At 46.0% G+C, this 15,771-nt stretch overlaps 1 protein-coding gene across 2 annotated transcripts in view; it reads left to right on the top strand.

Annotated features, from left to right (window-relative positions):
- The window catches only part of STARD9 (StAR related lipid transfer domain containing 9), a 143,639-nt gene that overhangs the window by 89,736 nt on the left and 38,132 nt on the right, over positions 1-15,771 (top strand). For both annotated transcript variants that reach the window (XM_066608347.1, XM_066608348.1), the window contains 5 exons: positions 1,260-1,439; positions 8,007-8,046; positions 9,321-9,458; positions 13,400-13,482; positions 14,717-14,820. In XM_066608347.1, coding sequence (XP_066464444.1) covers positions 1,260-1,439; positions 8,007-8,046; positions 9,321-9,458; positions 13,400-13,482; positions 14,717-14,820 — 545 coding nt within the window. The remainder of the gene's footprint in view (positions 1-1,259; positions 1,440-8,006; positions 8,047-9,320; positions 9,459-13,399; positions 13,483-14,716; positions 14,821-15,771) is intronic.

Genomic DNA, 15,771 nt, shown 5'->3' with positions numbered 1-15,771 from the left:
TCTCTTGCCCTCTTAAGTCTTGTCTTTGTGTTTCACTTAGGCAAAAGTGATACTTGAACTGGTCAACTACTTTTATTACATCTCCGTCCTAAGAAATGATGAGTTGTGAGTTCAGGCTTCCTTCTTATAGCACAAGCAATGTATTCTGCTTCAAATTGCTTGATTGTACACTGCCTGGATTGTTGGAGCGATTGTTGACCTCCTACTCTGACCCCTTGTGTCAATAATTTTCTTGCGTCCACAGGACCCCTTTTTGGCTGGATATTTTTCCTCAGTCGCACCATTTTCTGTATACTCTTGACACCATTTCACAGCTACCCTCGCAGGCTTTCTACGAAGTTGCTCATATGACTCAATTTCTCCATTCTAACATGGATTCGCACTGAAACTGATCCACTGAAAACGTGATCACTTGATTTTATGTCACGAGGTGACAAGCCTAATTTTCATACAAGGAATCTTCAGTTGTGAAAGGGCAGATCTAATAAAGCGCGCGTTCAGTGTATGTCCATGTGCCACTATGCAAATATTTTGGGACAATTTATGCATTTGATAAGCCAACTGGGTTGCGCTATCTCCTAGCAGGCATACAGAAACAGGGAAAACCTCTCCACGAGGGCAGAAACTTGTATGCCTTAAAATGAATTGTATTCTTGACGGCGTGGATTTGACTAGTGTGTTGCCCAGTATGACCACTAGATGGAAGAATATTCTTAGATAACTAACTGAAATTGATCTGGTCATGGAAACGAGCAGACAAGCAGTAGATAGTTGCACTAAAAATGAACAACCCAATTATTAGCAAGAAGTGAAAAAAATATATCAGGCTTTTAGGCAATAAATGGATATACCATAATAATATGTACACCTTGTCATGTGCTGACAGATATTTTAAATTGAATGTTTTTGTACAAGTGAAATATGTTCTCTTTCTGTAAAAAGTGATTTACGTATTCAAAACTTTCCGTTTCCCTGCAACGCCACCACAGGGGAAATTATACAGTTCCAATTGAAATCAATTGGCTCTCTGTATAATCTAAGAACTTGTTGAGTCCTATGGGAACAGAAAAATTCTGGCTAATAGATGGAGGAATTGGTTCTATTAACTTGGAATTAGCCCCTTTAAATGGCAGAACATTTTTCAGTCTTGACAGTGTAGTCACTAGAAAGGCGTAGATGCAAGTTGACTTTGCATAGATTGTATGCATTTGGAATATGTATAAATGTTAAGTATATTAATATTTTTTATGTGATTACAGATTGAGCAGCTCACCAAAGACTGGACGGATAAGTGGACAGATAAAGCTGCACTCATGGAGCAGTACAATGTGGACATTAACGAGGGGAAAGCCAGGGTGACCATAGACTCGGGTTTACCTCACCTCATTGCGATGAATGATGATATTCTCAGCACAGGAGTGGTTATTTATTATCTTCGGGTGTGTGTTACGGTTTATACTTTGCTATATTTATATATGGATACCCCTGCCAAAACTTTTTTTTGGACACTCTACAGTATTTTTATAAAATCAGAGCAGACTTAAAATACTAGCTATATAAGGCCGCATGTCCACGGGCGGGTCGGATTTCACAAGCGGGTTTCCACCGCGAAAGAACATTAAAAGTCAATGAAAGCTCAACACGTAGACTCGCAGCAAATCGCGGCATGCCGCGATTTTTATTACACAAGCGGAAAATCGCAATGGATCTCCGCTCGTAGACAGCGGGCTGCATTTTTCATAAGCATCCTATGGAAAGCATTTAATGCGTGATTCACGTGCAGATTATCATCGCGGATCACACAATTGTCTGTGGGCAGGCAGACCAAGTGTGGGTTTTTTATGCACAAAACTTTTTCTTCACTGCAGCACAGAGTGTTTCAGAAATTACTAGAGTAGCATAGCAGAATCCTGTGTCCACAAAATGCTCTCTAGTAAGGCCTCATGTCCACAGCTAATGTCCATAGGGATGCATTGGACGCCCGCATGTAATTAAATACCTGCGGATGTCATTTTCCCCTGAGGCGCAGATTGCGTGTGCGGTAAAACACCCGCAGCATGCTCCATTTTAGTGCGGGTCTCCCGTGGGGACAGCTCCCGCAGGCTTCTATTGAAGCCTATGGAAGCTGTCGGGATCTGCAGCACACCCACAGCTGAATTCCTGCTCTCTGGTGCAGGAGAGCAGGAGTTCAAAAAAAGAAAAGAGTGCATGGCACATGCCCACGGCACACTGCAGGCGTGCCGAGCACATCCGCTGGGCCGAAGAAAGAAGATCTGGCAGCGACGGAGGGCAGATCCACAGCGTCCACACAGGTGAGTAATTCTTATTTTTAGGCCTCATGTCCACGGGAAAGGAGGGACCCGCTGCGGGATACTGCATGAAGAATCCGCAGCGGGCCTGATTTTCCCCGTGGACATGAGGCCTGAGACTGTGATTAGCTTGCGTAATTGTAACAGAGACTAGGCTAGTACAGCATAACAACCTGAAGTATACTACAGATAGTCCAGTAAAGTACAAGTATTTAGGGGAAGGTAACCAGATGTCCCCATTTAGGCGGGACAGTCCCGCTTTGGGACCCTGTGTCCTGCCTTCTGCCGCGACCCCAGCAAGACAGGCATTTATCCTACCTTTGGGATATTTGTCCCACTTCTGTTTCGCTTTTTGGTGGCGTCTGGTCACCATTACAGTGATTACTTGATGGGGTGCTGCAACTCCCTGCCCGGTAATCACTCTGCAGTGCCACTTTCCTCTGCAGCTCTCCTCTTTGGTTCCTCTAGAGAGGAGAAGCGAACAAAGGGGAGGGAGGCGCTGCTGCCTGTGCACACACACTTCCGCCCCCTGGTAGCAGCGCTGAGAGAATCGTTGGTGCTGTTAAGACTAGGTAAGTAGATGGGTCACTTTGGGGGTTCAGTGGGCTGGTATAGGGGAGCACTGGTACTATGGGTCACTATTATTGCTGGGGCGAGTGTAGGGGGGCGCTAATACTATGGGGCTTCTGTGGGGGTCACTATTATTGCTGGGGCTTTTGTGGGAGGGGGTCACTATTATTGCTGGGGCTTCTGTGGGGGTTCACTACAATTATTCGGGCTTCTTTGGAGGTCAATATTATTGCTGGGGCTTCTGTGGGGGTCAATATTATTGCTGGGGCTTCTGTGGGGGTCACTATTATTGATGGGGCTTCTGTGGAGGTCAGTACTATTGCTGGGACTTCTGTGGGGGCGTCACTATTGCTGGGGCTTCTGTGGGGGGGTTACTACTTTTGCTGGGGCTTCTGTGGGGCGTCGCTACTATTGTTGGGGCTTCTGTGGGGGGTCACTGCTATTGCTGGGGCTTCTGTGGGGGATCACTACTATTGCTGGGGCTTCTGTGGTCGGGGGTCACTAGTATTGCTTTGGCTTCTGTGGGGGGGGGGTTCACTAGTATTGCTGGGGCTTCTGTGGGGGGTTCACTAGTATTGCTGGGGCTTCTGTGGGGGGTTCACTAGTATTGCTGGGGCTTCTGTGGGGGGTTCACTAGTATTGCTGGGGCTTCTGTGGGGGGTTCACTAGTATTGCTGGGGCTTCTGTGGGGGGTTCACTAGTATTGCTGGGGCTTCTGTGGGGGGTTCACTAGTATTGCTGGGGCTTCTGTGGGGGGGGGGGTTCACTAGTATTGCTGGGGCTTCTGTAGGGGGGGCTCACTAGTATTGCTGGGGCTTCTGTAGGGGGGGTCACTAGTGTTGCTGGGGCTTCTGTAGGGGGGGTCACTAGTGTTGCTGGGGCTTCTGTAGGGGGGGGGGGTCACTAGTATTGTTAGGGGTTCTGTGGGGGGGTCACTAGTATTGCTAGGGGTTCTGTGGGGGGGTCACTAGTATTGCTAGGGGTTCTGTGGGGGGGGTCACTAGTATTGCTAGGAGTTCTGTGGGGTGGGTCACTAGTATTGCTGGGGCTTCTGTGGGGTGGGGGTCACGAGTATTGCTGGGGCTTCTGTGGGGGGGGGGTCACGAGTATTGCTGGGGCTTCTGTGGGGGGGGGTCACGAGTATTGCTGGGGCTTCTGTGGGGGGGGGGGTCACTAGTATTGCTGGGGCTTCTGTGGGGGGGGGGGTCACTAGTATTGCTGGGGCTTCTGTGGGGGGGGGGGGGTCACTAGTATTGCTGGGGCTTCTGTGGGGGGGTCACTAGTATTGCTGGGGCTTCTGTGGGGGGGGGTCACTAGTATCGCTGGGGCTTCTGTGGGGGGGGTCACTAGTATCGCTGGGGCTTCTGTGGGGGGGGGTCACTAGTATCGCTGGGGCTTCTGTGGGGGGGGGTCACTAGTATCGCTGGGGCTTCTGTGGGGGGGGGTCACTAGTATCGCTGGGGCTTCTGTGGGGGGGGTCACTAGTATCGCTGGGGCTTCTGTGGGGGGGGTCACTAGTATCGCTGGGGCTTCTGTGGGGGGGGGTCACTAGTATCGCTGGGGCTTCTGTGGGGGGGTCACTAGTATCGCTGGGGCTTCTGTGGGGGGGGTCACTAGTATCGCTGGGGCTTCTGTGGGGGGGGGTCACTAGTATCGCTGGGGCTTCTGTGGGGGGGGGTCACTAGTATCGCTGGGGCTTCTGTGGGGGGGGGGGGTCACTAGTATCGCTGGGGCTTCTGTGGGGGGGGGGGGTCACTAGTATCGCTGGGGCTTCTGTGGGGGGGGGTCACTAGTATCGCTGGGGCTTCTGTGGGGGGGGTCACTAGTATCGCTGGGGCTTCTGTGGGGGGGGGGGTCACTAGTATCGCTGGGGCTTCTGTGAGGGGGGGTCACTAGTATCGCTGGGGCTTCTGTGGGGGGGGGGGGTCACTAGTATCGCTGGGGCTTCTGTGGGGGGGGGGTCACTAGTATCGTTAGGGGTTCTGTGGGGGGGTCACTAGTATCGTTAGGGGTTCTGTGGGGGGGTCACTAGTATCGTTAGGGGTTCTGTGGGGGGGTCACTAGTATCGCTGGGGCTTCTGTGGGGGGGGTCACTAGTATCGCTGGGGCTTCTGTGGGGGGGGGGTCACTAGTATCGTTAGGGGTTCTGAGGGGGGGGTCACTAGTATCGTTAGGGGTTCTGTGGGGGGGTCACTAGTATCGCTGGGGCTTCTGTGGGGGGGGGGGTCACTAGTATCGCTGGGGCTTCTGTGGGGGGGGGGGTCACTAGTATCGCTGGGGCTTCTGTGGGGGGGGGGTCACTAGTATCGCTGGGGCTTCTGTGGGGGGGGGGGGTCACTAGTATCGCTGGGGCTTCTGTGGGGGGGGGGTCACTAGTATCGCTGGGGCTTCTGTGGGGGGGGGGGTCACTAGTATCGCTAGGGGTTCTGTGGGGGGGTCACTAGTATTGCTAGGAGTTCTGTGGGGTGGGTCACTAGTATCGCTAGGGGTTCTGTGGGGGGGTCACTAGTATTGCTAGGAGTTCTGTGGGGTGGGTCACTAGTATCGCTGGGGCTTCTGTAGGGGGGTCACTAGTATCGCTGGGGCTTCTGTAGGGGGGTCACTAGTATCGCTGGGGCTTCTGTGGGGGGGGGTCACTAGTATCGCTGGGGCTTCTGTGGGGGGGGGTCACTAGTATCGCTGGGGCTTCTGTGGGGGGGGGTCACTAGTATCGCTGGGGCTTCTGTGGGGGGGGGTCACTAGTATCGCTGGGGCTTCCGTGGGGGGGTCACTAGTATCGCTGGGGCTTGTGGGGGGGGGGGGGGGTCACTAGTATCGCTGGGGCTTGTGGGGGGGGGGGGTCACTAGTATCGCTGGGGCTTGTGGGGGGGGGGGGTCACTAGTATCGCTGGGGCTTGTGGGGGGGGTCACTAGTATCGCTGGGGCTTGTGGGCGGGGTCACTAGTATCGCTGGGGCTTGTGGGCGGGGTCACTAGTATCGTTAGGGGTTCTGTGGGGGGGTCACTAGTATCGCTAGGGGTTCTGCGGGGGGGGTCACTATTCTCGCTGGGGCTTCTGTGGAGGTCACTATTGCTGGGGCTTCTGTGGGGGGGGTAGGGGGTCACTATTATTGCTGGGGCTTGTATAGGCGAGCGATAATACTGGAGTACTGTGGGGGTCACTATTATTGCATGGACTGGTATAAGGGTCACTGTGGGGGGTCACTATTATTGCATGGGCTGGTATAGGGGACACTATTACTACTGAGGCACTCTGCATGTGGCAGCCTACCTCAAGCTGACTTGGGAGATGTTTACACATGGCAAGAATGCTGCAGAATGTCTGCAGCATAAATTTCCGCCTCAAATTTCGCATCTAAAAAAACTGTAAAAATCTGTACCATTGGTGCAGATTTTGAATAGAAATCAGCTGCAGATACGCAGCAGTGCTCCCCCTCACCACCACTGAGAGTTTCCTGCAGTCATCGCTCCCCAGCGGCTTTGTCAGGCGATGCTGCTGGTAACCGGGAGTGCTGACAGTGGAAAGCCTACGGAGGAGGTGAGGGGGAGCGCCACATAGTATGAAATCGGCTATGAATATGCAGCTGATTTCCCGTTAAAATCCACACAAATGGTACAGATTTTGACTTCTTTGGATGCAGAAATGCTGCAGAATTTGCTCAGCCTTTTTTTTTTTTTTTTTTTTAACCGGCCCTGTATTTTTTAGAACGACAAAGGTAAAATCATATGTTGTGATAAGCCCCACCCCTGACCACACCCCTCTGTCCTGTTTTGACCCTGGGAAAATTTGGCCACCTTATTTAAGGGAACTTAGCAGCTGGAACATTCTGTCTAAACTGCAGGCATCGTGTTATAGAGCAGGAGGAGCTGAGCAGTTTGTATATAGTCTCATGAGGAAAGATTCAGTATAAGTTGTGTTTTATTCATTTATATCTCTGCTTATTCTGAACTGAACAGTCCAATGGGCGGAGCCATCAGTGACTGATAGCCTCCCCCTGTATGTACACAGATAGTCAATCACTGATAGGACCGCCCACCGGACTGTTCAGCTCAGAATAAGCAGATCTAAATTAATAAAATACAAGTTATACTGAATCTTGCCCCATCAAACTATATACAATCTGCTCCGCTCCTCCTGCTCTGTGACATGATGTTTGTCAGCTGGAACATACTGTCCAAACTTCAAACTCCCTTTAAAAAAAAATTGGTCCATTGATCAGGATCTTGATAGCGGACCCAATTGAGTCATTCTTACACCTGCTTGCACAGGTTGTGTCTTATTGCATTATCTCACCAGGTAAGTGGGCTCATACAATTCCGTATGAGGCGATCTTGTCTTTTCTTCTTTATATGCTGCTCAGTTGGGACTGACGTTTCAGTTGCATTTTTGGAAATTTTTCATACAGTGACCTCATAGTAAAATGTAGGTTCATCAAAGCTGAACCCCACACTGTAGTTCACCATAGTATGCAAGTACATTTCTTGTTTAAGGCAAATTATACTAGTTGTGGTCAAATAATTTAGAAATTGAAACAAAAAATGTGTACTCCTAGCAATACCAATATGATTCAGACGTTCTTAAAGGGGCAATGCTCTGATTTTAACCCCCCCTCTCCCGGCCCTTCAGTCTACTATTCATCAGTCTACTAGTCTGATTCAATAGCTGTTTGCATGTTTATTACTCATTACAGATGGTTTATGTTGAAGACTGATTTTTATGTGTAAATGCTTATTTAGAATTTACCCCATATCCCTGTCTTCATCATAACGAATTCCCTTGGTACTATCATTAAAGGGTAAACGCTTCTGTAGATAACTGATTATGTATACTAACCCATTTTCTCTCTTCCCCTCTCTGTCTCTCTTCATTTCCTCTCCCTTTGGCTCATAGATGAAGCTTTTCTTGTCGTTTCTGCTTAGCATTCATTAGCTTCTGCTGTCTGCCTATTCCCAAGAAGGTAAAATAGATTGCCTTGCGTTGTACATTGTGTGTGCCGAGACAAAGGCTCCTCTAGCTGTGTTGTGCTTCCTGAGGTGTCTGCATTTTGAGGTGCAAATCTGTTAACAGATTTCTTATCGTCATCTTAATGGATCGCTTTGATTTCTCTTTCTCTTCGTGCTCATCTAGGAAGGAACAACAAACGTTGGGAGTGGGGATCATGATATAGGTAAGATGAAAGAAAATATGTTTATTTCTATCAGATTCTAGCAAAATAGTATCAGTGTTTTTGGGTGTGACATATAGCAATGCTTGCTTTAGGCATGTGTTATACGTGAAGGTAATAGAATGATTTTTTTAAAAACCAAACATAATGCTGATGTCCTAAAAAAAACACACTAAATTAGGTAATTGAATGTGGATGCTTAGTGAATGCCAAAAAGACATATGCTAGGAAGATGGGGGGTTTCTGATTAATTCAGATAGTGTGCAGATATCACAGTAACCATCATTGGGTGTAAATGTTTTGGTTAATTATACCTTCATTAGTATGGGTGCATACTGATCCTCATATTCTATGATAATTTGACAGTGGTATCTCGTGAGAACTGCAGTCCGCAAGATATCAAACTACTCAGTAGTAAAAATATCTATCTTTATTAATTATAGAATCAATTAAAATCTATCTATATTACTACAAAAATGTCTCTGTGTAGGCCAGACCTTACCTGAATTGCATGTATCACGATCCTGCAATCTCCAATGCAATTAATCTAAGGTTGCAGTGTCCTTACTTTAAAATTTGGCAGTAATCTATTTATTTTGCGCTTGAAATCTATGGATGCTATCTCATAGAGGTTGTTTCACAGCAGTGCACAACCTCTGTCCATAGGGCATATGGACATCATAATGGGATTGCTCACCCCCTCCGTTCCCCCCATAATGGAAAGGAGCAGGTACATGCATAAGTTTGAGCTTTTAATTTGATTGTCCGTCTTGTACATTTCCCTTTTAACAGTGGCGTTATAGACAAACATGTCGTCTTCTGTGATAATATTAGATAAGGACACATCATCTTTAAAATAATATATTGTTCAATTTATAAGTGGGACCATTTGCCCCCAGAAGATTGGCACAAACCCTTCACTTTTAATCAACAAGTCTTCTATTTCTTGTAAAGTACAGGAAAAAAAGATGTTACTTATTGTAAGTTGAAACCAGATTCAACATGGTGTCAAAGGCAGTCTGGCTCTGCAGCACGTGGCCTTTGCTGAAAATCAGAATGGGCCTTTGATTGGTAAAAGCCCTGTATTATAGCAGTGCATGCACTCATTGTCCATCTAGTAGAACTTCTGTATTCATTCTCTGTAGTATCATTAAACCGCTATAAGCACACATTATATAAATTGCATTCCTTTAGCAAAAGTTATATTTTCCTGCAATAAGTGTACGGATTTGATAACTTTGAACTTGGCCTTTCTCATTGTGCCCTAATTATGTCAGTACTACAGGGTGAGAATATTCAGCAGGAGCACTGTGTAATCGAGAACAAGTTTGGAGTAGTAGAACTAAGGCCGTCCTTTGGAGCTCTCTGCACAGTCAACGGGCAGGAAGTCAAAGACACCTATCGTTTGTCTCAAGGTGAGTTGATTGTGAGTTCATTGAATCATAATCTACAAAGTAGAGACCAGTAAATGATATACACGCCAACAAGAAGTAAAAGATAATAGGGTTCTCTTCTCTTAGGGGCCAGCCACATTGGCTTTTCTTCCATCCATTTCACATCCGCATTTTAGAAGTGTGTCCAGGCCTGACCACTGGTCTCCAGACTGGAACTCAGAGCTTCATATGCACGTTCAGGTCTGGAAACCAGCAGTCGGGCCGGGACACACTTCTGAAGTTGTACATGAAATGGATGGAAGAAAAGCCACCGTGGTTAGCCCAATAGTCCTACCAATTGACAGCTCTGCAAATTCCACCAGACTGTTATCTGCCAAAGACGGTTCCCAGAAGGAGACAGCACCCCCATCATTTCTAGAGTGAAAAATCCCTGGTTAGTACAATGGAAAGGATCACAAAACAGGAAATGATCAGAAACTCAAATTTTATGTTAATGTTGTAATTTTCAACCCCTGAATTAGAGTCTGTGAATATGGCAGCTTAATTGACCTCCATAACAAATAGGTAGTCGTGTTCTCTGATCCTAATATTATGTTACTGCATTATATGTACTGAAAACCTTATATTCTAATAACTGAAGATACTGATGGGACCTATGAAATCACTTGATTGTTACATGGTCATTTCAGGTTTAAAACTACTCTTCTGATGGTCAATTCCTGAACATAAGTGCGCAAAAACTGTACTTTTGGCATATGTCCAGGAGCTAGAAGTCTGCATAACTTCATTATTTTCTTATTATATGCAAAAGCATAGGCTGCTATGTTGTAACTTGGATGGCTTCTGCAAAAGTCCAATGATTTCTTTTCACTCCCCCGCCCCCCTCTCCATTGAGATAACACAGCGGTCGTTCACTACTGAGAGGCGCTGTTTAAACTCCACGATGAGCTTTATCACTGATCATTTATTCAGCATAAAAGATCAGCGATTAGCTCATCGTTAAGTTTAAACAGCAGCCGTTCAGTGAACGGCCGCTGTGTTATCTCAATGGACAGGGGCAGAGGAGAGAAATCTCCTGCACTGCCTCGCCCCCTTGCTGGCCCCTCAATGTGTGAACCAGCCCTACTAGCTCCCGTGCAAGAGCACGGGAGCGAGGAAACACAGGGACGAGTGTTGGGTATCGTTTGCCCGACATTTGTCCTGTGTAAATGGACCTTTAGCGATCGTTTTGCATGAAGTGTTAATAGACACTAATGTCCATTTACACTTTATCAGCTTTATTCGTGTGTTAAAGGGCCTCCGGGAGCTGTTTGCAGAGCACAGCATGTGGTCTGAGCTCTGCACCCATCTCCATTGTTCTCGCACGGGCTGTTGGCAGAAGTCAACGTAATGTCAGACTCTCGTGCAGTCTGTGTTATCTCCCTCCGGCTGAACGATGGATTTTAAGCTCATCTTAAAATCATCGGCAGCTGAAGAGTGAACGTTGGCAGCATTTACAAGCAATGATTATCGCTCATATGCCATTGTTTGAACGAATTTTGAGCGATTATCTTTCTGTGTAAATGGGCCTTAAGTCAGTGAGCGATGTTTGATATAGTTGTCTAAGACAAAGTTATATGGTTGGGAATGCAGATAAAAACGACATGTGAACAGAGCCAGTAATTGTTGCTGCAACTTTATTGCCTATCACGAAGGCAAAAAAACAAAATACAAACTGAAAAGGAAAATATTCTCTTTATTTAGGTTCTTCAGATGTTTTTCCCCAGAGCTCACTTTGTAGTCTCCCCTACAATTTGTGAGAAGATAGAAACCACAGCAGTAATTTGTGTAGACATTCTTCATTAATCCCCGCTTAGTGTGCACTTCAGGAATAACTACCAGCCCCAGTGCTGCCAAGTGTAATAGCTTTTGCCAAGGAAGTGGGAAGAACATATTCATGCAGTAAACTAATTATTGTGTACATTTTAAAGGGGCACTGCCAGAAACATTTTGGGATTGTGACTAAATTTTATTTACAATATACTCATTGCACACCTTTTTATAGTGCAATAACACACAAAGTACTTACAAAAAGGCTTACAATGTTTATAGTTAAAGGGCTTGGTCAGTGTTAGAAAAACATGGCTGATTGTCCCAGATACTGCACCACTACTTGTTGCTGGGTTGTGTCTGATAATGCAGCTTACCATTTTCCCTGAAAATAAGCCCTGCCCTGATAATAGGCCCTACCCCTAATTTTTTTTTTTTGGGGGGGGGGGGAGTGTGGCTTGAAATATAAGCCCTCCCCTGAAACTAAGCTCTGTCTACACTAGCTTAAAAAAAAAAATACTCACCTAGCCGCCGACACCTGTTGTCCTCACGCTGGTCTGCGGCGCTGTGGCAGGCTGCAGTCCTCACCGCAGACAGTATTCTCTTCTGCTGACGGAGCTTTGAATTCCTTGCCTCTATTAGGAGAGCGCTGTGATTGGATCAAGCGCCAGCCAATCAAAGCCAGCGCTCGATCATTCACAGCCATTCAGTAAATGACATCACTGAATGGCTGTGATTAGTTCATCAAGCGCCAGCTCTGATTGGCTGGCGCTCGATCCAATCACAGCACTTACTGGAGGCGGGGTATTCAAAGCTCTGTCACCAGAAGAGAATCCTGTCAGTGCTGAGAACTGCAGCAGCGTGGGGACCAGTGCGAGGGATACAGATGCCAGCGGCTAAGTGATTATTGCTTTTTTTACCTTATTGCTTATACTTACCTAGCCGCCGGCGTCTGTGTCCTTAGCGCTGGTCCCCACAGTGCTGCAGGCTGCAGTTCTCAGCACTGACAGGATTCTCTTCTCCTGGTAACTGGGCTTTGAATACCCCACCTCCGGTAAGCGCTGTGATTAGATTGAGTGCCAGCTAATCAGAGCCGGCTCTCGATGCACTAATCACAGCGCTTACCAGAGGCGGGGTATTCAAAGCCCCATTAGCAGGAGAAGAGAATCCTGTCAGCGTTGAGGAGCAGCAGCACGGGGACCAGCGCGAGGGACACAGATGCCGGCAGCTGGGTATATATAAGACATTCCCACCGAAAAGAAGACACTGTGCCTCTTTGAGGCAAAAAATTAATATAAGACAGTGTCTTATTTTCGGGGAAAGGCGGTAGTACCATGGTAGTCCCAGCATGGGGATGAGCTGCAATAACACACACGTCTAGACAGGTGTGCAGCTCTTTTTTTTTGGGGGGGGGGGGGGGGGGGAGCAGTCCTGTGTTTCTAAGGGTCCATTTAGACATGCCGATTTCTCATTTGAATGACCAAATGACGTCAGAGCTTGCTTGTGCAGCCTGTTTATACAGGCAGACACATCGTTGGCTCGTTCAAACAAGAAATCGTTCAGTCATTCACTTTCACTGTATAAGTGACTGATACAGACTGAACAATCTGTTTTTAAACTGAATGATTAGCGAATGAGCCAGCAATGATTTTTAAGTCTGCAAAAAATGAATGAAAAACGTAAAGTGACCGATTATTGTTCACCGTCGTTTGCTATGTTCAGACTGACTGATTATCACTTACGTTCGCTCCGTGTAAAAGTACCTTTACTCTGTATAACCCCAATAAACAGTGTCTGAGGAAAGGAAATATCCTAAAAACTAAAAACTAGAAGTCCAGATTTATATCCTCTGAATACGCCATAAATGTATAAAACAATAATAGCCCTTTTACATATCATGTATATAAAGATTATTATTATGTATAAGGTTTAACCACAGTGTTACTTTCCTATCAGAAATATGAAGAGTCAGTCATAATAAGAAAACGGTATGGCTAATAGCCCAGTAACCTTGCATCCTTCCAGATAGATGTTCCAATAATGAATACATATTGGAATGGTAGTCTTATTAGGGGGAGGTTATAACATCTGTGTGTCCAACTAATAGGATTTCTGCCATCACCAATAAAACTCAATACAATCTTCTTTTCTAGGAGCCATCATTGTTTTAGGAAAATCTCATAGATTGCGATTCAACCACCCAGCAGAGGCTGCCGTGCTGAGGCAAATGAGATCTGTAAGTTTTCATGCCACCTCCTTATTATTGACCTGGAAATTCATCAAAGTAGTTTCATGATGTTACTTGTCTTGAATTGGTTTTATGTAGGCCAAACGACCTCCTGGTGACAACTTTTAATTTAATGCCTATTTGGTAATGATGCAAACCAGTAGCTTCTACCATTGTCATTGGTACTGAGCGAAAAATTGCTCACTTGTTGGAGTCACTTGGCTTTTAGCATAACTAAAGAACAAGCGACTATCAGCCGGTGTAAACAGGGGTCACTCCATCTATGAACGACTGCTGTTCACAGTGAATGGATGTGGGCGGCCGGATGCCATCTCTGGTTGATTCGCCTTTATTTACATAATGACTATCACGCCTGTGTAAAGGCATAGGAGTGATAGTCACTGGAACGACTGCCGACTGGTGTCCCGTGTTAAGGTGCCTTTAGACTAATGCTGCACTCTCATGCACAGTGTGCATCAGGTAGTCGGAGAGCTTGTGCTGCCATCTTTGTTTGTACAGGCCCGGAGGCTCGCTTTAAATGTTTCCTGTTGGAAGTTTAGTAAGTGAAGTTGCCATAAACTAGATCATCCGGTGTAGTGCTGCTGTTGATACTTAGTTGTGATTGTTAATTGTGACATTGGTATTTTGTGTTGACAAACTAGCCCGATGACAGTGTTAACCTTACCATATAGTTTCAGTGATTATTTCATCACTTTTGTGACGTCATTGCAAAATACAGGTGCAGCTAATTTTAGTTGGATTGTGATAGCATGGCACAAAAAGTCATCTTAAGCCATTAAAAAGCGATTGCTCTCTTATCTTAAAGCGACTCTCTGGGCCTGTAGAAGCAAAAATGGTCGCATCAGCTTCTCTAACTATCTATGCACTAGTAGACATAATTGGTCTAAGACACGACACCAGCTTTAATTAAGCAGTGCTGGCTGCATGAGCAGTGCCTGCCAGTCAGAGCAACATGTAGTGTCTTAGGCTACCAGTGAGTGCTAATATACACAGGAAAGGTCATCAACAGTAACGTCTAAAAAGCCCCTTTAACACATGGGGTATTGCCATGGTAAATGTACTTGATGATGATAATCCTCCATCACAATGGTAACAATCATGTAATTTATATACTAATTGCTTCGATATTAATACTACAAGTTGATGTAGAGCAGTGTGCCATTAATATAATCATTATTTCTAGCACACATGTGACCACTCATGCTGGTTGTGCTTTCTGTAGGACAGTCGGGTGTCTTTTGTAAATGATTGCACTCTGGACTGGCTGGACCTGTCTGGGGATTTCTCCTCATCTTCTAAAGGGAACTCTCTCATCTTAAACACAAGGTACTTTCATTATCCTCTGTGGTAAAAGGTATTAGTAAATACAACCTCATTATTTTGATGAAACAAATAACATACTTTTTGCTGTAATTTCTTATACTTTTAACTGTGTTTTATTAACACAAATATACTAAAAATAAACTCAGATTATTAAAGACAGCAACATTCTAGCAATACTTTTTGTACCTAGATTTAAAGGGAAAGTGTGATAAGAGTTTTAAACCTATTGTTTAAGTTGTTTTTATATTAAACATATTTTTTTGTTTGTGGTGAGTTTTTTTTTTTAACATTTTTGAATTCTAAACTCCTGCACTACTCCCATTAATCACTAAGCCTAATGGTAGTCTGACACTTCCTGTTCTGTAGTTATCTCACTATCCTGACAGGCAAGATGAAAATGAAAAGTAACAATTATATGTAGATAACACCGGTTCCAGCATTCCTAATGGCTAATATCACAGCTCATCTACTACTCCACCCTCCAGTGTCCACTGATGAAGTCACAAAGATGATCGCTCAAAAGATTTTGAGTGATCATTTCGCATAATCTACTAATTAGTAGCAATGCCTATTAGTACCAATTAGTAGCATGTGAACCACTAAAAGCGGAATTTAGGCTGCATGCACACGGACGTATATCAGCTCGGTTTTCACGCCGAGCCAATATACGTTGTCCTCATCTGCAGGGGGGGAGGATGGAAGAGCCAGAAGCAGGAACTGAGCTCACGCCCCCTCTCTGCCTCCTCTCCGCCCCTCTGCACTATTTGCAATGGGGAGAGGCGGGACGGAGGCTGGGCGAATGCGCGGAACTTAGCCCCGCCCCCACCTCATTTCATTGCAAATAGTGCAGAGGGGTGGTGAGGAGGCAGAGAGGGGGGCGGGAGCTCAGTTCCTGCTCCTGGCTCTTCCACCCCCCCCCCCCCCCCTGCAGAGGAGGACAACGTATATCGGCTC

This window comes from Eleutherodactylus coqui, chromosome 6, assembly GCF_035609145.1.
Source record: "Eleutherodactylus coqui strain aEleCoq1 chromosome 6, aEleCoq1.hap1, whole genome shotgun sequence".
Taxonomy (NCBI): Eukaryota; Metazoa; Chordata; class Amphibia; order Anura; family Eleutherodactylidae; genus Eleutherodactylus; species Eleutherodactylus coqui.
The sequence above is the reverse complement of the archived record's forward strand: the minus strand, read 5'-3'. Positions and strand labels throughout refer to the sequence as shown.